The following is a 24,514-nucleotide window of genomic DNA, read 5'->3' as shown; positions in this document are numbered from 1 at the left end:
TATAACAATTGATAATGTTGTTTATAACACAAAAGAAATAAATTACTTGTGGCTCGGGATTACTGAATTGTTGAACTAAAGGGCTAAATGTGATTGTCCAGCTGGAGAGTGTAATTTTGACTGGTGAATACTAACTTCTGGAGTAGATGATGGGACTGATACTCGAACAACCTTCTGCAGATTTTTTAAGAAAATATACATTATATACAATAGGCCATAAAAGTTTAAATAATGAACAAGATAAATAGGTATAATACCTCTTGATCATTTAGATCATTAAAAACAGATTGACAGATCAATTCAGAAGGTAAATGTTGAGAAGGTTCTTCGGATTGAACGACACCGACTGGCACTTTATCTGTAACTTCTACACAATCACCCTGAAAGAAAAATATTAAATGCATATTTATCACAATTATGTATAATATATATGTATTGATCTATATTAACAAACCTTATCTTCCGCATTCTTGATTTGATAGAATCCAACACAACTTTGAAGTTGTTTTCAATGAAGTTCCTTAAATCAGTAAACTGTTTCTCCATCTGAAATTAGACATATATAGGTAACTTTAACGCTAAATATACAAATTAAAAAGAATTTTAATAAATAAAAACAATTAAAAAATAAAAACCGAGAGTTTAAATTGATCAAACTCATCACACGATATACTAAAATCATGTGACTTGCTGGTAGATGGTATTTCGAAAGCAACACTTGATTTAATCTCAACATTTTGCTTAATGCCTGTATAGGATGGAACATTAGCATGTTTTTTGGCCTGCCTCTTTGGAAGTGGTGACTTAGGTCTTTTTGCAACATTGGCACGTCGGGGAGACTTTATTAAACAAGGCTCTTTGAAATGACCCTAGGTGTTGTCTTGTTCTGAATAGGAGTGACTGTCTGCCTTGATTTCTTCTTAGGAGGCGACAAACAAGTATCAACTTTTTCTTTTCCCTTGTTATTTATTGGACATGGAGGATCCTAAAATCATCGTCCGAAACATTTGCAGTTGTTGTTTATGTTGGAGATGAATCTGATTGAACATACTCAGGAGGTAATTCAAGAATCTTGAGTTCCATTGGAGTTGGAGTTATATTCTTAAAAACAAGCTGCAAAATATAGACATGTTCATATTGACATATTCATTATACAAAATGTTTACTTAATCAAATGTAAAAACATATATACAGATTATATATATATATATATATACATTAGACAAACTTATATGTATAATTATACAGTTTATAAGCTTATATATACAAATGAGCTTATGTTTATAAAGTTCACATACTTATAGGTATATTTATACATTGAACTTGTATAAATAATAATACATGGAGCAAATTTATACATATAGTTTCTATAGCACAAACTGATACATATATTTATACATTTGTATATTTATACAGTTATATATCTATACTATATTTATACAGATAATATATTATACATAAAATTGTACAGTGCGTACCAGATTGTTGTCGTCTCTGAACATGCCCTTAGCAAAATAGCTTAGACGAGGGAAATCTTTTTTTGTCTTCCAATAAAGTATCCTAGGGATGTGATGAGATACCTTAACAACAATTTCCTCATCAAAATTCAAACAACATTCATAAAACCACACTTGCAAAGCAAGCGGGAAACCATACAACCTGAAATACTTCCCATCGTGTTTGATCTTAGTGTGCAAATGCAGAATCAAAAGGTCAAAAGCCGTTTTACCCCATGGGTAGTCAATGTATCTGCCCGATTCAACCAAATCAAAGTCTTTCCTATCAATAATAGTATTGGTTGGTTCTTCGGAAAGGATGAATGAATGTATATAGAACAATATAGCAAACTTCACCGCATCATCATCATTATCCCCCCAAACCTTATTATCAAACTTTTCAACCAACACTCTTGGTGATGGCTTTTTCGACTCCAAAATACTGAAGAATAATTTTGTTTGGTTCTTCGGTATTAAAGACAAAATCCTTCTCATTGTCTGAACATTTTAACCCAGATATTATAGCAAAGTCACGAATGGTGAATCGCAAAGTGGTGCCATTCACATGTATCAGGATTGCATCTTTTGAGCTACCCTCAATTTCTCTCAAAAACATGCACCTAATCAGTTGTGCTTGAACATGACACCTACGAATGCTAGATAATTGGGCAAAACATGTTGTTCCACAAAAAATTTTATACTGTGAACTAGTAAGCTTTGTAGCTAACACTTTCATTACTTCAATATTTGTGTAACACTACATGTGAGGTATGCGTGTTGGTTCTCTTTTTCCTAAAAACTTAACAGCCTGAAAAAATGTATATATAATTTTACTAAAAATACACACGTATACATAATTAAGACACAAGTACAGATATCAAAATGTATGAAATAGCTTTTAAATGAAAATAACATATACAAGTTTTATAAAGAAAAAATACATTATACAAACTAATTTCAACTGTATAAATGTTTATATTGTATATATAGATAAATTGTTGTACCGCTACGAATACAATAACTATTGATATTATACTTATACAAATAAATTCAAATGCATAATTATTTACATTGTATATATAGTGAAATACAAACCATTTATGTATGTGTATAAGTTTGTGGAATTGTATATGTCTAAAGGAAGATTATACAAATAGGATCCTTATACAAATGAAAAAAACTTATACATAAAACAATGCACAAAACTGTATAAATGTTTATACTGTATATATATTATACATTATACAATCAATTTCAAATGTATAATTGTTTACCTTGTATGTATAGTTAAATAGTTCTATTTTATACACTTAACTTTGGATATTAACATAGTGACTATATAAAACTGTATAAACAAACAGTTATAAGACATGAATCAACACAGAAAATATAAGAAAAATATAAAATCGTAACATATACAAAAATAATGATTATACAAATACCTCATCATGCTCCAATAAGCCAGAAACAACAACTTCCTTTCTTTTTGCATTCTCTTCTGTATAATTAGTTGTTTTTTCTTTCCTTTTTTTACTTGACCCAGCAGCAGACTGATCTTTCTTACCTCCCTCCACAATTTTGATGTTGGATTGCTTCGATTTTGCACTCATTCCCTCCAATCTGATTGGGTTATTGTTCAATTTGGATTTGATCTCTTGCATTGTGTTGGATTTGGACATTGAACCTGAAACCTCCCCAAAATCCTGAGTTAAACCCAAGGAAAAAGATGGGCGTTCAACACTATTTTCGACATGCAAGGGTATACCTCTTGTGAATCTTTTAGATGGAGATTGGGCATCCATTGTTTAAAGGAAAACTCTGTATGGATTATGAACTGATGTGAAAAATAGCTTGAAAAAAATAGACAAAAATTAAAGTAATCGATTGAGATAAGTTTTGGCGATACCTGAAATTTTTGAAGGGATTTTGAAACCGCGATTGAGAACGTGCTGGTGGAGATTTGAAATTTCAAACTAATTTTGGGGAGAAAATTTGGGAGAAATTGAAGGAAATAAGAGATATAAACGAGAAGAAGATATTGTATAAAAGGAAGAGAATAACGTCAACTTTTTTTTTTTACTTATACAAATCGGTGGGGCCATTAATAGCAAACTGACCGAGACTTTGCTCCTTAAAGGAAATAAATGAAACGGTAGCTACTGTATTTATTTTACATTAAAAGTTTGCCATTATGTACAATTATCCCTACTATGATACTAATCAAAAAAACAATTGTGAGGCTTTCATATATATTACTCCCCATTTGTCTGGGTATAATATATATGTAAAATAAATTAGTTTATTTTAAAGTCACGCGGCGCGAAGCGGGGTGGAGCGGATTGAAACCAATAAATTCTCTCATGCGGCGTGGAGAGGGATGGATTGAACTCTTTGTGGGTTTATGCGGTCACAACCGCCCCGCCCCAGCTCTGTTGCCATCCCTATTTATCACACGATATAGAGGAGAAAATCATGTAGCCTCTGACTATAAGCGTGATGCACAACACAACCATAAGCAAGATTGTACTAGACACAACTTGCACACTCCTATCCGTAGAAAACGATGTTGCTTTGATACAAAACCATCCATGCCTCAACCTCTAAAGGCACAACCGACGCCTAGTGTCAAACTTCACCCAAGAAGACCTAGCTAGACATGTAGGCTATCGGGCATATACAAACCGAACTCAACAACCACAAATGGTCAGAACTCAACAAATAAAAGTCAAGGTTGGGAAAGCTATAATCAGAGAATCCCGCAGCAACAACAATTTTAGCTAACCCAACAGTTCATAATAATAGCATATCAATTGCTATGCGGGCTTACAAGACCATTATAATATCTACAATAGCAAAATGATATAGACGACAAAGATGACATGCTTAATAATAACACAGTAGTAATGCCAATACGTTCGACTGAGAGTGAGATGTACTATGACATGACCCAGCTCTGCAAGCCTCAAGAATATAGTATCTAGTCGGGAGTGGGCCCCGACCTACCCATCAACTATATATAATCACAGGCTCTCAAACTCTAAACCTCGCAACTCTGAATGAAGTGGAGCTTATTGATTAGCTAAAGTCGGCAACATTACTAAAGAAGTCAGGCTACTAGTTTGTTAGTACCTGCAAGCATGAATGCAGAGCCTGTAGACAATAGAGCATTAATACGAAATAAATACCGACTATGTAAGGAAACTGAATAAGTAATAATGATATGATAAAGTACTATAAGTAATCAAATAGGGAGTCTAAAAATAGTCAGAACGTACTTACATGTTTTTGGCTTAAACCTCGGAAACCATATTCAACTCAACAATCAATTCGACCTAACTAGGCCAACTAATGTCATACAAATACAATACTAAAGGGAATCTTACAAGGGAGCAAGAATGGTCACAGCAAAATCCAACAATTCATGCATGGATCATACAACAGTAATTAAACAACTTACCAAGTCCCTATAAAATTGACAAGTACAAATAACAATTAATACACTTGCCCTATCCCCATAAGCTCGACATGTACAAATCAATCTCTATACCCCTATTGGCAATAATTTTGCCCCATAAGCTGTGTAATTGACTAGCTCGTATAGTTGAGGATCCCGTCAGCTCTGTATAGTTGAGGACTCTTTCGGCTCTATACTACCCTTGTTGTATAACTATACAATCGAGCACAAAAGGCTCTATTTGTCTGAGCACAAAAGACCTATCCGAGCTCACAAGGCTCTATATTACCCTTGGGTAAACTACATATAACCTTGAAAACATGAACCATAACTCTGAAGGTAACCACAATCCCCCCTCCCCCTCCCCCCCCCCCCCCCCAAAAAAATTAACCAACCTATGGCCCAAAGGCATCAACACCAATCAAGTGGCCCTAAGGCAAGCAAACCAACTATAAGCGACCTATATGAGTAATCTCTAAGTTGTATCTAAGCACGAGGTCGCTATCATTATAATAGGACTCCCAAAAAGGGACGAACATAACAACTCTAGGAAGCCAACACACTAAACTTATGGCTATGAGTAGCTCATCCAAAGTACGCTTGACATATAGCTTTAACCTTTTAAGAAAACATGCTAAAAGAAGAGAGTAACCTAATCATACCTTTTTCCGTTGACTCCTTGCCATCCAATAACTTTTTCCCACAGCCCCACATTACTATAACAATGAGTTCACTCAACAATCAATAACAAGAAGTACTATGACAATCCGACGAAAGATACAAATTTTCATCCTAAATTACTATTTGTGACTTAAAGTAATTAGAATCCAATAAGAGGAGGGTCTCACCTTGCTATACAAGCTCATAGATAATTAATTTGGGGGTTTTTGAATTGGGGAATTTGGTTGGTTTTTCTCCAAAGAATGATTTATGTAGTTATTCGATTTGGGTATCGATTAACAATCCGTTTTAGCAGATTTTTGACCCACCTATGGGTAAACAAATTTTGGAAGAAATTTTCAAATTCGACAGTAAGGCTCAAGGTTGACTTTTTCACTCAATTTTTGAGGCAATTATGTGCCAATTTGTGTGTCTACGAACTTGTATACTCATCTAAACTACATTTATGACCAAATTGAAATAGTTCAAAGGCATAAAAGAAGAGCAAATCGTTAGTTGTCTCTTGCCTACCCGTGGATTCAATAGCATTTTGAAAGGCTACCTTATTCGAGAATCTCCAAATCTATGCTTATTTTCAACTCCCTAAAGCATTTTGTCGATTACTACACCCTTCATTGTCTTAGGGTGCCTAGGTATCCACATTAACTTTTTGAATTCCAATTAAGGCAAGTTGAAACTTTTTATAAAGTGTTAAAGTGTATTTATTAATTGAATAAAAGGTTAATGGATAATGGAGGTCCGGTATAAAAGAGATAACAAGCATTTCTATGAGTACCAATGCCATGAATATGAAATGCTTTGAGTACCAATGCCATGAATATGAAAAATTGGAGATTTTCTTCCTGAATTGATTAATGTGATTATGTGAGCTTGACTCCTAGTATATTGCACAAGATAAATGCTTGTGTTGCTGACTTGATATCGATGAATTGATTTTAGATGATGGCTCGCGTATGAAATACTTACTAGAGCAAATATTTTCCAAAAAATTTAACCAACCAAACATGAAAATATCATAAACACGCCCTTAGTTTCAATTAATTTTAAAACGACGAACGGAGATAAAAAGTGGCCACAATTTTCAGCCACTTTATTGGCCACCAGGCCCTACTCTTGGATACGTTGAAAGGATCGTTACAATCCAAACATCTTAAAATCAAATATCTTTAGGTACAAAAATCGTTAGTTTGATTTTAAAGTGATATACAGCTCGCTAAATGTACAGAATTTGTTAGAGTTGAGTCATTTACAACCACGAACATACTCAGCATAGATACAATTATGCACAAGTCACAGCTTACAATCAATGACAAACTATAGAAAGGTGTGAAATATCTCATACCAAATAAGCAGAAGCAATACCTTTCATCAAAGTCAAAACTGTCGCAATTCCATCCAACCTGAACAAATTTAACCTGCAGTAAATAAGATATAATGATTTATTAAAAAAAAATTGTATCATCAATAGCTCCAGTTGACTGAGAAGTTTAGAAAAACGAGTGGAATTTCTTTTTGAACTAATTTGGCCACTGGATTAGCTACTACCTATCAAATTCAGAAACTAAATGGACAAAATGGTCCTGCTTCCATGGAACATAAATGAGAAGCTTTTTCGTGTTCAATCTTTTGAAATTGGCGTTACCAATAATTACCACAATTATATACACTTGGGGGCACTGGTATAATGGAGAGTAATACGAACTAGAAGACTGGAACATAAATGAGAAGAGGCAACAATGCAGGCACGCCAGGCTGGGAGCTAAGAGCAACGGATACATGCATGTAGTAAACAAGAATGAATTGTCCAAATTAGGCATTACAGACACTAGAAATACTAAAAGCTTGACAGCAACTGAAGGAGCACAACTGTGTAGTGTGGCTACTACATGGTCATACATAAAATAAAGGGAAATTTTCCATCTGGGAATTGAAGCAAAAAAATAGTAAACCTGAGATTAACAAGATTGCGCGGAGCCTTATAGAAAACGCCTGCGGAGAGGAATCACAAGTCAACACCCTCATCAAGCCCTTTAGAACTGATTATCACATTTGAATCAATTTGTTTATCAAACTTCTGTTTACGGCGGGCTTCAAAGTCTTTGAAGCCATCCATCTGGAAAAAGAAAAGGCAAATAGAATTCTTCATAAATGACTTTTTTAGTACTTGCAGAACTAAATAGTAGAATATTAGTGAGCAACCTGTTGAAATTGGTCCATGGAAATCGGATTTCCATGCAGGGATATGGTCTGCAAGCTCTTGCATTCTCTTAACAAATTTAGAGGCATCTGAACAATCCAGTTACCAAAAGGAAGCATGACTATCAAGTAAAAACATATACTTGATAGGAACAAATACAAAAACTTGGATGATGATGCTTTAAATGGAAGATACATGAAGTTCAATCCAATGACCTCAAATGTGGATCATTATGCGTATTTGGCTTTATTGCTGGTTTGCAATGTAGATGCTACTGGTTGTTTGATTGTCTTCATTTCTTCATGAGGTCTTATTAAAAGGAAAAGCTTTTAGATGCACATTTTAAGGTTAATGTATGAGTTCCCTTTTAACACTCATACACGGGAAGTGAACTAGGCTTACAGATCATGCGAAGAGAGTTCCCAACTCTGCTTAATAGTATTATTAAGATAGAAAGTGAGAGAGAGAGCACATACAAGTATCACCAGTACAACAATAAGTTCAGCTTTTCGGTGTGACAAACAGGTAAGCGTTTGATCCACGTGGTTTACTATTCTTTGCACATTTTATGTGTGATGATGATAGAGACAGACACACACACATGCACAGCAGTTGACTGCAGCACATCTAGGGGTAAAGCACTATATTGGTGCGGGCCACGAGAGCGGTACCAAATCGAGGTAAACTCTGAATACTAGATATGACCTCAAAATAACAAGGGTCACACACATACACACAGGTAAAATTAGACACTAACCTGATTGAGATTGTTATTGTTCAGGCAGAGTGATTTTAGTTGAATAAGATTGCAAACTGATGCAGGAAGCTCTTCAATGGAATTATCTGAAAGGAAATATTGTTATCACGAGGCAAGATTGCCAAAAAAACACACAGTAAACCTCATTATGCCACACTGAGGAATAAGAAACAGAACGTGAAAATCATGTACCAGTTCAAATGGATGGTGCCAAGAATTTTATCTTATAAGCTTAACAGAGAAAAATTGTAGATTTTCCTTTAGCTTTCTAGGTCACCCAACACTCCAATTTTATCATCGGCCATAAATTTCACTTAATTTTATGTTGATGGTAACATGTTTTTTTTTCCTCGATGGATATTTGATACAGAGCTCCAGTGCCAGGAAATAGAGAAATAGCAAGAATGGATGAGTGACAATAAATTTGAAGGTACCATTTGCTTGCAATTCTTCCAAAGAGAAGCAACTTCCAATTGATTCAGGAAAAAACTTTAACTTATTGTTTGAAATGTCCAACAGCACCAACTGCAGTGAAAAACCATTACTGTCAATTCCAAAGGCCTCATTTTCCAAAGAAGATGAATTAAGAATACTTTAAGTATAGGCTGAACAACTATCTCTGACAGACAAAAAACGGCATCATCATATTGAACTGAACTCACAAAAAACAAAACATATTTGGAGTAAAAGTATATGCAAGTGTTTAGAATGATATGAACACTACTAGAGGATAGAGCTAGTTAACTTGATTGAAAAACTTTAATTCATAATCCCATGTCAGCAACCATGAGAATCAGATATACACCTAAAAGTGAACACTATACTTCTTGGTGTTACAATAGGATTGTACATGTGTCCTACATGGAAAAGGATTGTAGTGTATTATCTATAAGTAGACCTCAGTGTGATATTTACGTATCTTAATAATATTTTCTGAGTCTTTGTTTGTCAATGCGTAGAGAATTAAAATTTAGAAAAAAAGGGTCGAATGGAACTTGTACTCTTGAATGCAGAGGGGGGCATGAATTAGACCTATTGTGTTGAGTGATTTATAACACTCCAAGAGACATCGTGATTTTGGGTATTGTAGGTGTAAAAAGTTTGAGGAGGTCAAGGGGGTAATTCGTAAAATGAAAACGGGAAGAGCGAACAGACTAGATGAGATGCCTATGGATTTTTGGAAGAGCGCAGGGGAAGTAGGCATTGAATGGCTAACTAGGCTGTTTAATATCATTTTAGGATGAATTAACTGCCCAAAGAATGGAGGTGGAGGACAATGATCCCGCTGTACAAGAAAAAGGATGATATTCAAAATTACAACAACTATAGAGTGGTATTAAACAACTAAGTCACACTATGAAGGATTGGGAGAGGGTGGTAGAGATGACGATGAGAAGGAAGAGGGATATGTCTATTTCGGAGAACCAATTCAGATTCATGTCAGGGCGATCAACTATGGAAGTCATTCATTTTAGGGTAAAGGGTCAAATATGCTCCTAAACTATTTGAAAAGGTCTAGATATACCCTCCGTTTAAAGTTTGGCTCACTCATGCCCTCACCGTCCAACTTTTGGTCTAAATATGCCCTTATTGGCGTTAGTTGGCCTGCTGGACATATCCAGCTCATTTTTCATTTCTTTAAATGTCACATGGAATTACCATGTCATTTTGACTTTACCACATGGCATTTATATGAAAATGGAAAGGGATCAATTATGCCCCTAAAAAATTCGAGCCCATAAACACCTAATCCGACCCATAAATCAACCCACTTTTTAAATAAACTACCCGACCCGTTTTCAACAATTTTGTTTAAATTTTTTATTTTTTTGATAAATCCCAAAAATTAGTAATTGATTAATAAAATATAGGAAAAATATGAAAAAATATAAAATTAACGCCAAAAATTCACATTGTAACCTTAAATTCAACAATTTCAACAATTTTTTAAAATTTTTATTTTTTTTCGGTAAATCCCAAAAATGAGTAATTTTAATAAAAAATGTATAAAATTAACGCCAAAAAATCACAAACAAATTTAGTAACCTTAAATTCAAAAATTTCAACAATTTTTTTTTAATTTTATTTTTTTCGGCAAATTTCGAAAATGAGTAATTTATTAAAAAAAATAAAAATTAAAAAGAATTGTTGAAATTTTTGAATTTAAAGTTACTATATTTATTTGTGATTTTTTGGCGTTAATTTTATATTTTTTTCATATTTTTTATTAATCAATTACTCATTTTCGGGATTTACCGAAAAAAAATATTAAAAAAATTGTTGAAATTGTTGAATTTAAGGTTACAATATTTATTTGTGAATTTTTGGCATTAATTTTATTTTTTTTTCATATTTTTCCTATTTTTTATTAATCAATTACTATTTTTCGGGATTTACCGAAAAAAATAAAAATTTAAACAAAATTGTTGAAAACGGGTCGGGTAGTTTATTTAAAAGGGGGGGTTGATTTATGGGTCGGATTAGGTATTTATGGGTTCGAATTTTTTAGGGGTATAATTGATCCCTTTCCATTTTCATATAAATGTCATGTGGTAAAGTCAAAATAACATGGCAATTCCATGTGGCATTTAAAGAAATGAAAAATGAGCTGAATATGTCCAGCAGGCCAACTAACGCCCATAAGGGCATATTTAGACCAAAAGTTGGACGGCGAGGGCATGAGTGAGCCAAACTTTAAACGGAGGGTATATCTAGACCTTTTCGAATAGTTTAGGGGCATATTTGACCCTTTACCCTTCATTTTATAATGAGATTGTTGGATGAGTATAGAAATAGGAAGAGAAACCTACAAATGATGTTCATTGACTTAAAAAAAGGCATATGACAGTCCCTAGGAAGATTTTATAGAGATGCTTGGAGCCCAGAGGTGTACATGTGGCATACATTAGAGGGATTAATAACATGTATGATGGAGTCAAAACCCAGTGAGAACAATGGGAGGAGACTTAGAACACTTCCTAGTAGAGATGGGGTTACACCAGGGATCGTCAATTCTTAGCCCATTTTTTATTTACCCAAGTGATAAATGAAGTGACACAATATATCCAAGTGGAGGTACCAAGCTTGGTACATATGGCTTACATGCACCAGCTTGAGGGGGAGTGCTCAAATAGGATTGTACATGGTGCCATACATGGAAAAGGATTGTAGTGTATTGTCTATAAACAATGCTTTGTGTAATAATGTAGTTTACGTCTATTGAAAGTATTTTCCGAGTCTTTCTTTCTCACACTTGGTTCATCAATGAAGAAAAAGACTTGAGAAGAAAAATATTCAATATAAGGAGAGAGTGAAATAAAAAGGAAGAACAGACGGCACTCAGGGTGGTGGACCTCAAGACAACCTGCAATAGAGCCACTTATTCTCCAAATTCAACCACCCTCCCCCAGGAGCTGCAGGACCCTATTCCAAATCCAAAATACTAACACAAGAGAGCAAAGAGACATCATCAACTACCAGGAAGATAATAGAAATTCATGAAGAAGTGGCATCACTATAGAAATAGAGAAAAAAAAGTAGGGCTTTCAGTTTCAAGAACAGAAAGTTGTAAGCAAAATGATCCATCAATATGGATATCACTATGCTGAACATTTTCTACAAGATTGACACCATTTCATTAGACACCTTAGCACCTTTATACTCGGGAAAAAAAATAGCAAAGCAGTAAAGCAAGCTAAGAAATAATATATTAACTGGCACACTTTTTAGAATTGCGGAAGATGGCACCGTATAAGCCATCAGAATGGATCACTCACATTCTGCAATCTCCCAATAGTCTCAGGCAAGCTCATTAACAAGTTTGATGAGACAGACAAACGCTCAAGCTTCACCAACTGGCCCACTGAATATGAGAACATAATGTTGTTAGACTAGAGAGTGTGATACTCTATAGCAGAGAGAATCCTGCTTAACTTCACATATGATCTAGGACGGTGGGAAATTACATTCATCAGGCAATGCTCTGATTTGATTCCCATCAAGTGTTGCAACTTTCAAAGACTTAAGCAATCCCAGGTTCACCGGGAGATTCTCAATAAGGTTATCAGCCAAAATCTGAAAAGAAATAATCAGACTCAATTTTTTGGATAGAATTAGATATAACAAACTCTTTATTAAAATTTCTTTTTAAGAGAATACACCCTACAATATGTCAATATCAATAGTATTCAGCATGAAAACCCAGATGAAGAGTCCCTTAAGAATAAATGAGAAGCAGACACCTTTCAGTTTTGCCAGGTAGAACTGATTTTCATCCCAGTAGAGTCTTGAGGACTCTTTTTTTTTTTTTTGATGAAGTAAATGTTCCATTGAAGGCATCAAGAAGATGCAAATTAGTTACAAAAGTAGAAGCAAAAACAGTTGGTCTGCTGGCTCAAGTATAATTATGCTAAAACTAAGGAGCCAACAAAATTTGAAAAACTATCCAGGGAATCTACATAGGACAAATTAACCCAACTGTACAGACACATAAGGCATTCCGCTTTGAGAGAATGTAAAGGAGTTGATAGACCTTCAAAACATCTTCTGTTCCTTTCCCTCCAAATACTCCAAAAAATTGCTGCAGGTATCATCTTCCAAGTCTGTTTGATGGTGCTGTCAACTTTCCAGCAACACCAACTCTCATAAGCTTCTTTGATACTATGTGGCATGACCCAACTGAGTCCAAAAAGAGAGTAAAACATGTTCCACAATTTTGCTGTAACAGTACAATGCAGAAAAAGGTGCCTATTGCTCTTTGCTGCTTTCTGACATAAGTAGCATCCATTCACAATGATGCGTTTCCTTTTATAGAGGTTGTCTTGAGTTAGGCATGCTTCATATAGTGCAGTCCAGCAAAAACAGACGATCTTGGGCGGTAGCTTGATTTTCCAAATTAATTTCCATGGCCAGTGGTCAGTGACTGCATTAAATGCTCTTGACTGCTTGTAGGCTGCACTCGCTGTGTAATTCCCGTCTCCTGTAGTACCCCATTTGAACTGATCTGTTGCCTGAGTGTTGAGAGAGAAACTCTGTAGAGTCTGTAGTAGTTTGATCAGGTCATTAAACTCCCAATCCTGCATATTCCTTCTAAACATAATGCTCCAGGTTGTTCCATCTCTATTTTGAGAAATTGTTGAGTCTGGATCCCTGGCTAAGTTGAAAAGACTTGGATAATCACCCATCAGAACTGTGTTGCGAAGCCATTTGTCTTTCCAAAATCTGATATGAAGTCCATTCCCCACTGTGAAGTGCTTATGCTGAGAAAATTTCTCCCATAGCTTGCATGTGTTTCCAGACTCCGACCCCATAAGGTGCTTTTGAAAGACTGGTGCACCAATGACTCTGTATCCCATGCTTTGCACTGACCACATCCTTCCATAAAACATGTTCCTCCTGTGTGTATCTCCATAACCATTTCATAAGTAGACACTTATTATGCAGCGCCAAATCCTTGATCCCTAACCCCCCCTGTAGTTTAGGAAGAAGGACTTTTGGCCATTCCACCAGATGATACTTGTGCTTCTCACTATTCCCTTCCCATAGAAAATCTCTCCTGATCTTGTCAAGTTGTTCCAACACTTTGCCAGGAATAGGAAAAAGTTGCATATAGTATGTGGGAATACTATCAAGTACACTGTTGATCAGTGTAAGTCTGCCCCCTGTCGATAGGTACTGCATCTTCCAGGAGGCAAGTTTTTTCTCAAACTTCTCAATAACTCGTCCCCATATAGCTGTTGACTTATACTTTGCACCCAATGGCAACCCCAAATAGGTTGCCGGGAATTCACCCACACTACATCCCAAGATACCTGCTAATTCCTCCAAGTTTAGCACCTCATTAACAGGATAGATCACACTTTTTAGCATATTGATGTGCAAACCTGAGAGGGCTTCAAAAATCAAAAGGGTTAGATTCAAATAAAGAACTTGACTCCTGTTTGCCTCACAAAATATCAGAGTGTCATCTGCATAAAGCAGATGAGAGATGTTTGTAGTGATCATGCTCCCCACATCAAAACCATTCAGCCATTGCAATTGCTTGGCTTTATCTATCATTCTGCTTAAACCCTCCATTGCAAGTATGAAGAGAAAAGGAGAAAGTGGATCTCCCTGCCTCAAACCTCTTTGTGGGGAGAAAAACCCAACTGGACTTCTGTTGATGAGAATTGAGTATTTTACTGTAGAAATGTTGAAATTGATCCAATTGATCCATCTTTCACCGAACCCCATTTGCCTAAGGATGGAAAGAAGATATGACCAATTCAACTGATCAAAGGCCTTCTCTATATCCAACTTGCATAAGATGCCCGCCCCTCCGTTTTTTATTTTCCAATCAAGAACCTCATTTGCAATCAGTGAGGCATTAGTGATTTGCCTATCTTTAAGAAAAGCATTCTGGTGTTTAGAGACTAGCTTTCCCATAACTGTCTTTAACCTTTCTGCCAGGACTTTAGCTATGATCTTGTAGACACTCCCAATTAAACTAATTGGCCTATAATCTTTGAGTTCTATTGCTCCTTTTTTCTTGGGAATGAGAGCTACGAAGGAGGCGTTGCATGATCTAACCATCCAGCAATGTTGATGGTAATGGTTCATAGCTGCCAGTATGTCAACTTTGATGAAGTCCCATGATTTCTGATAAAATGCCATTGTGTACCCATCTGGCCCTGGTGCCTTGTCGGGAGCGCAAGACTGAATAGCTGCCAATACTTCCTCTTCTTGAAAAGTTGCTTCCAGATTAAACTTTTCCTCAACTGAGATGGATGGAATGCCTTCAAAGTTGGCTGAAGGCCTCCACTGTTCAGGTTCAGTGTACCCACTTTCGTAAAAATCAACAGTTTCTTGCTTGAGGACTCTTGTACAGATTACAACTGATTTTTTGTTTTTTTTTAATAGATTTTTGGAGTACCAGAAATATGTGTTGGTGTAGGTCCACTTCTTGTATACCACTAGTATACTTGGTGTAAGACCCCGAAAATTCGAACCTTGAAAAAATCAGATCAAGATTGGAAGTGTGGGGACCAGCAAGGATACTAAAGTCCAAAAGTGATTAAACATACTAGAACATGCGTGGAAGTACTTTGAGCAATAAGCGTGGATTTTGGGTGTGACACTTGGGCTTTTTACCCACCACATATTACCTCGTTGACAAAAAAATTGACTTTCATTACAGCTCCTTCACAGGGCTTTTTCCTCCTAAGACTTATCCTATGATAGCTTAAAATCTCTCTTTGAAGTTAAGCTGTCAGCATATCTTTAATTTTGTGTTTGCCATTATATTTTGGACAAATTGTTACTGCCTTAACCTTGCATTTCCAACAGAGTAACACAGTTAATATTTACTAAAAGACACATCTAATCATGAATTTCCCTCAATCTGGATTTAGCATGCCCGTTTATAGTAGGTTGAGCATACACCTGCACCCGGAAACTTCGATGGAAACTTGGTTTATATAGGTAATTATCATGATATCTTAGAAATAGATACACAAAGGCACCAGAATGCAAAGTAGAGGTTCGTGCACTTGGCGAAAGATCTTTTCAAGTCCTACATGTCTATGATTGCGGGTTCTAATCTCCTTGGAGGCATTAGCTTTCACACAACAGCCCATTTCCTCCCTTCTTGTTTTCCTTGTTCTTTTACATTTGTTCCCCAATATATTTACGCAGGTTGTGCCCTACCGGCCTTTTTTTATTTTTCTTTCCCTTGGAGCCTTTGTTTTTCTATTTTCTTCTCTTTACTTTTGTTCTTCTATTATTTTATGCTATCAATTCTTCCTCTGCCTCAGTTTAGAGTAAAAGTGGATGATTTCAGTAGAACTTTTCATAGTTTCTAAAAATTAATTTTAATTAGTTAATGTGCATTTATTTGTTTCTTGCTTATTTACAAAACTAAACCTGTGATAGCTTTCTGTGCCTTTGGATATTTGTTATTGATTGTATTATTCCTGAAGTTCAATATATAGATTAAAGAGAATAAGCTCACAAAAGTTAAAAGTATTATAAATGTAAACTATCTAACAAAAATACTAGGGGATTTCTTCTCATCTGTCCTAGCCTTGGTGGACATACAGGTGGGAGGTGGGAGGTACCCTGTGGAATTAGTCAAGGTGCACACAAGCTAGGTCGGGTACCACGGTTATCAAAAAAAAAAAAAAAAAAAAAAAAGTAAACTATCTTATTGATTGAATCCCAAATGCTGGGGTTTTTTGGGTAACAGTGGTGTCCAAGTCAACTTGTGTGCACCTCAACTAATTCCACAAGAAATTTGTCACCTCCCACCAGTAACAGGTATCATATAACTATGTCTACCAAGGCTAGAACAAGTGGAAAGAAATCACTTAGCCTTTTTGTCTCTGTTGGGATTTGAATATGAGGCCTCATGGTTCTCAACCCAATTTATTGACCACTTGGCCACTATGTTGCTCGGACTCTTCAACAATGTCTATGGGTGCGTGTCGGATGGCCACAAATGGGTGCACAAAATGTTGGTTGATGAGTGGTTCATTTGTTAAAAACCTTATGACATAATTTAACAAAGTAGTATTATCTTGAAATTCTATGTGATAGATATCTTTCTGCCTCCTCAATATGTAATGCATAATTCATGTCCTTGACTGATCTCCAACAAGAAGAATACTTCTTCCATTCTATATCATCTTTGTATTAGACTATTGGAATGCAAATGTTAGAAAATTGTTAGTGTTAAGTAAGTCCCACAGAGAATTTTATCTCACACCTTTAAATAAGTGTGTTGCATATTTCATTATCGTCAAGTTAGCTTCCCTTTTTATTCTTCTCACAAGATCCCAGGCCCTACAATCTTAGTAGTGTCATACTAAGTTGCTCGGACTCGAGTGCGGGTGTTCGATACGGGTGCGGATCTAGAGGTCAGATCTGTTATGATCTAATTTTTAAGATTCGGGAATATGGATCCATGTATGGATACAAGTGCGGGGATTCACCAAAAAATAATTAAAATATCTAAAAATAGAGTTATAAAACCTAAATTATGAGATATTTTGTGGAGAACTTGACGAGAATCGTGGAAGGAGATTAAAGGAAAAGGAGTGACAAATTTCTGTATAAAAGATATTCCATTTTCTTTAATTTCATCTTAGCTTTGGTATTGATTATAGAAATCGTTAAAACTGTCCAGACTTTCCCCATCGATTTTGGTCAAAGTACCCAAATTGGTTGACCAAATCGGACACGGATCTCACACCCATGTCATGTCAACACGGGTGCGGCACCAAAAGTAAAGAGTTTGAGCAACTTAGGTGTCATCTGTAGCTTCCTCCAACCAGCAAATGGCCTTACACTGCAGAACCAAAGTGGAAAGATGCCTATTTTTTTAAATATACAAGAAACAACTATGTCATCCATTCTTTAAATAAAATTATATTAGCGAGACTCCAGTGGTTGGTACTTTTTTTCGAGGACTCTCGGCTAGATTTTCCAAGAGGTTTTCTGGCGACACTAGATTTCCCCGTCTTAATTTTAAGGGGTTAGAATGTCAAATGCAAGTGTGTTAGCATATTGGAGTTTCATTTGGACCTTATCATAGATTTATATGTTAGTTGAAGTATAAAGAACTTCTAATTCATTTTTTTATTATTTTGCTAATAACCAAACTTCTAAATTTCATTAGAAGTAGTAGTTGTATTACTATTTCTTATTTTTGAAACTGAAAAATAAATAAGTAATAGTAATACAACTACTAATAATAATATATAGAAGTAATAGTAATAATATCAGTAATGGTATTGCTATTACTTATATATATTCAATAACTTATGTTTCACCTTTTTTTTTATGACGACATTAGTTGAGCTTATATGAGGAAATGTGGTCAGTGAAGATTCATATAGGTGACCCCAATTTGTTTGAGACTGAGCCGTAGTTGTTGTTGTTAGGATATTGGAGTTAGTGTCAAGTGTTAATGTTGTTGGACTTTGTGAAAGTTTTTGAGTTGGTCAAAGCTTACTCGTGCTTCCAGAAGAGATAGGAGCACTTGGAGACCTGCCATAGTGCGGTGGTTAAGACTCAGATAGACTATGTGCTCCTTAGGAAGTGCGATAGAGTTTTGTTTAAGGATTGCAAGGTTATTCCAAGTGAAAATCTTACAACCTAACAGCTCAAGATTATGGATCTAGATATCAAGAGGATGAAGAAGAAGAAGAAGGCAAGGGTCACATGTGACCAACCAAGGATTAGATGGGGAGGCTTAACTACAGCCAGACCCTTGATGATTGGGGTGAAGTTGGCTGCTATGGTATCTTATGGGAGTAGTGGGGACTGCGGACATAGACAATATGTGGTCTAAGACAGCTGATTGCATCAGGATAGCAACTAGAGAGGTGTTGGGTGTCTCAAGGCCAGGTGGACACAAAGAGGATTGGTGGTGGAATGGAAAGGTTCAAGGAAAAGTGGAAATTAAGAAGGTTCTTAGGCTAAATATTAATGGAAAAAATAACAAGGAGAACAAAAGGAGGAATAGGAGAGGTATAAGATGGCGAAGAAGGAAGCAAAGCTAGCGGTGACGGTAGCTAAATGGCAACTTTTGAACACTTGTATGAAGAGCTTGAGTGCAAAAAAAGCAATAGAAAGTTGTATAAGCTCGCCAAGGCGAGAGAGAAGAGGGAACAGGTCTTAGACCAAGTGAAGAACATAAAGAACGAGAATGATAAAGTATTGGTCGAAGAGATGCACATTAGACTAAGATGGAAGACATATCTCCATAAACTCTTGAATGAAGAAGGGCAAAGGGATATCATGTTGGGGGAGCTAGAGCCTTTTCAAAGTCAAAGAGATTTTTCGTACTGTAGGTGCATTAACACCGCAAAGGTTGAGGGAGACACTCGTAAGATACGGAGAAGAAGGCAACTGATTCAGATGAGACCCGGTAAATTTTTGGAAGAATACCGGCAAGGCAAGTATTGAGTGATTGACTAGGTTGTTTAATGTCATTTCTAAGAAGGCAAAAATGTCGAAAGAACAGAGGTGGAGTACAACATATCCATTGTACAAGAACGAGGGTGATATTCAGAATTGCAACAACTATGGGAGTGTAAAGCTACTAAGCCATACGATGGAAGTTTGGGAGAGAGTGGTCGAGATAAGGATAAGGAAGGGTGTGTCTATATCCGATAACCAATTTGGATTCATGCCGGAGCGATCAACTATAGAAGCCATTAATCCTGTAAGGAGATCGCTATAGCAGTAAAGAGATAGGAAGTTAGACTGATTAACCAAGAAAAGTGGTACAACAAAGTCCCTAGGGAGGTCCTTTGGAAATGTTTGGAGTCTAGAGGTGTACCTATGGCTTATATTAAGGCAATTAAGGACATGTACGATAGACCCAATACCCGAGTTAGAACAGTGGGAGGTGATTTAGAACATTTTTCCGCCATCATAGGGTTGCACCAGGGATCAGCCCTTAGCCCATACCTATTTGCCTAAGTGAAGGATAAATTTACATGACATATTCAATGGAATGGTGTCGTTCGTATATTATTCAAAGACGAGATAGTATTGATTGACGAGATACGCAGTGAAGTTAATAATAGGCTAGAAGTTTAAAGGTTTCAGGTTAGGCAGACTAAAACCTAAAACTAAAACCTAATACCTGGAGTGCAAGTTTAGTAACATAACACATGAGGCAGATGAGGTGGAAGTGAAGAACGAGTACAAGTCATATCCAAGAAGTCATATCCAAGAGAGAAAGTTTCAAGTATCTTGGGTCCATAATTCAAGGAGACAAAAAAATTGATAAGGATGTCGCACACCCCATTTGAGCGAGGTGGCTAAAATGGTGGCTTGCATCCGCAATACCGTGTGATAAGAATGTGTCCACAAGGTTAAATGTAAGTTCTACACAGTGGTGGTTCACCCAACTTTGTTTTATGGGGCAGAGTGTTGACTAGTTGAGTCGGGGAAATGAGAATGCGTAGATGGATGTGTATACATACTAGGAGATGTATGATTAGAAACGAAGTTATGTGAGGCAAGGTGGGAGTTGCCTCCGTGGAGGACAAAATGAGTAAAGCAAGGTTGAGATGGTTCGGGCATGTGAAGAGGAGGTGTGTGGATGCGTCAATAAGAGGTGTGAGAGGTTGACTATAATAGAAGTTAAAAGGGGTAGAGTTACACCGAAAAAGAGCATGGGGGGGGGGGGGGGGGGGGGACTTTATCTTTACCAAGGACATGACGTAGCTAGAAAAGGGTATGTTGTTGTTAAGTGTTAATGTTACTTTAGCCTCATTGGTTAAATATAAGATGTGAATTGTATCTCACACCTCTAGATATGTGTTCCATTATCATCAAGTTATCTATTAATTATCTTCCCTTCTCTTATCTTATCACATTGACAACATCATGTCCTCCAAAAGAAGCTAACTTTTCCTTGTTCAATTTCTCTTCCACAACAATGACAGACACTCATTACATTTTAGTTGTACCAATTCTGCAAATACCATGTACCTTTCTCCTAAATGACTTCTGGCAGCAGGAATATGACTGAAAACTCGACCTAGCTTTCATTATGAGATGTGGACACTGAAAATATAATAAGGTTTTCTAAACAGAAAAATGAGACTGCTGAGACACAAGGTAGGTACCAAATATGTAGTCAGTAGTACTTACTAGACGCTGCAAGTTAATTAGCTTGTTGATCTCCATGGGAATTTGAACTGCCACAATGGAGAAACTGAGAGATTAGCTTCAGAAACGATAAAAGCTTCAGGTAAATAAGATCAGACATATAAGCGGAGACAACAATTTCCCCAAGTAACACGGTTAAATTAGTTGTCAGTAGAACATGGAATTGATAGTGATTTGTTTTTGTGCTCTAACTGACTAGACAAATATGAATCAGAAGCTTGAGAAATTTGAGCAATACCCAATTTATTGTGCGTCAAGTCGAGGGTGCGTACAGATCTCTCCAAGGAAATAACTTCATCGGGAAAAGACTGTCATGGAAAAAACAGTCTGGAGATCATAAGACTAACAGAAAGGATTAACCTGTATGTCCCTTATCTGTCAATATTTACATTTCTTCACAGTAAGCATTATTCATTTGAAACCAGTAAACTAACAAGTAACAAGCATGCATGCATCTGATTGTATATCTGTGCCTATACATAAATGCACACACACAAGACAATGACACCTCGCGATTAAGCAAACATATTTCATCATTGCACTGTGGACCCTTGGCAGTTTAGGAAGGTAAAGATCCACTCCCATGAGAATTGCTCATAGTCATCGCAGGAATACATTAAACTATCTACTGGTGTCAATGCCGCTAACGTAGTAACTCCCTCTCTCTGATTTGTGAGGCACAATCTACTCCCCAACAGTCAAATTAAACCAATTCTCATGGACATCATTTAGTTTTTGAAAACAAATTTGAAATTTATGTTAAAACTTAAAACTAGCATGTGATCTTTGTGGTGAAATGTTAATTACCTCCAGCTACCTCAGAGAACAGAGAACATTCTTTTTTTTCTAATAACCATAGTGTCGGGGCCAGCTTGCACTCACCTTGACTAATTCCAGTGGATACCTAAACCAGTCGGTAACTCTGTCCACCAAGGCTAAACCAGATGGGAAGAAATCACCCGGTGTTTGTCTATGATGGAATTCGAACCTGAGACCTCAGGGCAGGGGCGTATCAAGAGAGGGTGCAGTGGGTTCACGTGAACCCATGCTCCCCTCTCTAGATCATATATAGTAGTGTTATATTTTAAAAAAAATATTTAAATATAAATGTGTGAACCCACGTTCAAAGTATGATATATTAATATAATGATGATTGGGTGCACCTCTCTAAGTGAGGATAGAAATTTAATCATATATCTATCTTGTCTTTTTAGTAACACCTCTACAAGTGGTTATCGGTAACATTTTTGGCGTTTCAACTGAATTTTTTCTTTTTTTTTTCCTTTAATTTTTCAAAATTTTCAAGTGTGTTACATTGAAAATTCCTAAAAAATTTAGCACCGTAAAATTTTATTATAATTAAATCAAATGTGCGTAGTAAAATTTAAAAGTAGTAGTATTATATATGTTGAACCCAGTGTTTTAAAAGGCGGGGGCGTGAGGCGAGGCGTTTTATATAGTACAGGGTGAGGCGTTTTATATAGTACAGGGTGAGGCATAATCCCCGAGACACGGGGCGTAAGTCCCATGGATCTACGGGGCGTAGTCCCATGTATATTCAATTTTATAGTTTTATTACTAATAAAATAAGCAAAAGTAGACATTTCAATGATTTATGATTTATGATTTTTATTTGAGATAAGTATTAATAATCAATAATGAAGAAAAAAAGTATTATAATTACTATTTGAGAAATATCATTACACCAATAGTAAAAATATGATTTAAAGCAAAAATAATTCAAAAATAAATTAAGAATTCCCGGACGTACGTTTTTACCCCCCAGGACTTACGTTTTTATGCTTGGGGCTTACGCCTCAAATTTTAGGACATACGCCTTATGGATCTACTTTAATTTACCCCCCGGAGCATTTTTGGTATGCCCCTCCCCAAGACTCGCCCCAAAAACATTTTTGAAAACACTGGTTGAACCTATAATTTTTATAAAATTTAGTGGTTCATATTAAGAACCTAAAAGTCAAACCAATCAAATTTATACTTGAGATGCATTTTTTGTAAGCGTGCACCCATCTTGCCGATATCCTCCGATATCCTGGATACGCCTCTACCTCAGGGTGCTCAACCCACTTCATTGACCACTAGGCCACACCTTGGGTGCCAAACAGAGAACATTCTAGAAGGAGAAACATGAATTAAATTCTCGTAAGTCTAAATAGTGAACTTAACCTGGCACACAAACTTTGTGCTCTTAGGAAATCTACTACAAAGTTTCATGAAGGATAACATCCAAGGAGATATCCAGCTTACTCTTATCCTGCATTCCAGAAAATATTTAGAGACCTCGTCTATACATCACAAGAAGGTAAAACACATATCGACCCATAAATAGTGATGTTACCTGAAATTTACTAATCCTAAAACAAAACATAGAAAAAAAAAAAAAAAGGGAATTGGCAAAAGAAACAACACCAGAATCTGAAATACCACAAGAAAACAAGGCATATAAGCAAAACACCACAATCAATTCCAAAATTAGTTGCGACTGACTATATAAATCCATTAACCCTAGCCGGGCGGATATTAAATACAATTTATTCAGTGAGGTAATAGGGAGAGAAAAAATGCCTTCAATTTGGAGTCGCTTAAAGCAACGATGCCAGTTGAACGCCATCGCGCCATGCGGGTAGCCTTAGTATCTGCGGCTTTGCTACTGCAACACCCCATTATCACTAGCAATTTGAAGAGGACGAATGCGAGAGAGTATTTTTTTTGTGCACTACTTATAGGGTTGACGTTCGATTCCTCCAACTCTCATTTCATTCCACTACTGACACTGACATGAAACTGCGTCCCTTTCGTTTGGTTTATTTTTGGTCAAATTGCAAAGTTAAAAGTTTTGTTTAAGGAGTGACATGTGTTTATGATTTGTGCTGTTTGGCAATCGTCATTTAAATTTTTTCTTTAAAAAAAAATGGGTTAAATCTATCTATCAGTAAAATCACTCGCGCTTTGCACGAGAATTTAATATTATTGAATTTATAAAATAATACTTAAAATCTTTGAGTCATTAAAACTAAAACACTATATTATATTACATACAAGATTACATATAACAAACATTAATAATATAAAGGAAGATGATAATTATAATATCTTATCATTTATCCTTCAATCAATCATCTTTAATTTGATTTTATAATTTATCTTTTTGCCGAGGAAGTGTTATTACTTGATATTTTTGGGGATTCAAATGAACATCAATCATACCGGAGATATTAAATTTTCTAATAAATAAAAAATCGTTG

General features: G+C 36.0%; 1 protein-coding gene across 1 annotated transcript; it reads right to left on the bottom strand.

Moving 5' to 3' along the window:
- Positions 1–6,982: 6,982 nt before the first annotated feature.
- LOC125840513 (plant intracellular Ras-group-related LRR protein 7-like) lies at positions 6,983–24,039 on the bottom strand. Its single transcript, XM_049519484.1, has 10 exons — positions 23,835–24,039; positions 21,487–21,556; positions 21,231–21,277; positions 12,551–12,659; positions 12,362–12,447; positions 9,020–9,110; positions 8,586–8,671; positions 7,831–7,917; positions 7,581–7,744; positions 6,983–7,046 (listed from the first exon to the last, which is right to left on the bottom strand). The coding sequence occupies exons 1-9, from the start codon at positions 23,931–23,933 to the stop codon at positions 7,634–7,636; spliced, it is 786 nt and encodes a 261-aa protein (XP_049375441.1). The 5' UTR covers positions 23,934–24,039; the 3' UTR covers positions 6,983–7,046; positions 7,581–7,633.
- Positions 24,040–24,514: the final 475 nt, after the last annotated feature.

The sequence above is a fragment of the Solanum verrucosum genome, unplaced genomic scaffold (assembly GCF_900185275.1).
Source record: "Solanum verrucosum unplaced genomic scaffold, falcon-dt-bn FXZP01000181.1, whole genome shotgun sequence".
NCBI classification, from domain to species: domain Eukaryota; kingdom Viridiplantae; phylum Streptophyta; class Magnoliopsida; order Solanales; family Solanaceae; genus Solanum; species Solanum verrucosum.
This window is presented reverse-complemented; position numbering and strand designations above follow the sequence as displayed.

Excerpts from the sequence above, each read along its gene's own strand:
- LOC125840513 (XM_049519484.1), bottom strand. The coding sequence starts at position 23,933 with ATGGGGTGTTGCAGTAGCAAAGCCGCAGATACTAAGGCTACCCGCATG. Across the intron at positions 21,278-21,486 it reads CTTGACGCACAATAAATTGG|TTCAAATTCCCATGGAGATC; the intron begins GTATTGCTCAAA and ends CCATTGTGGCAG. Across the intron at positions 12,660-21,230 it reads TAATTAACTTGCAGCGTCTA|ATTTTGGCTGATAACCTTAT; the intron begins GTAAGTACTACT and ends ATTTCTTTTCAG.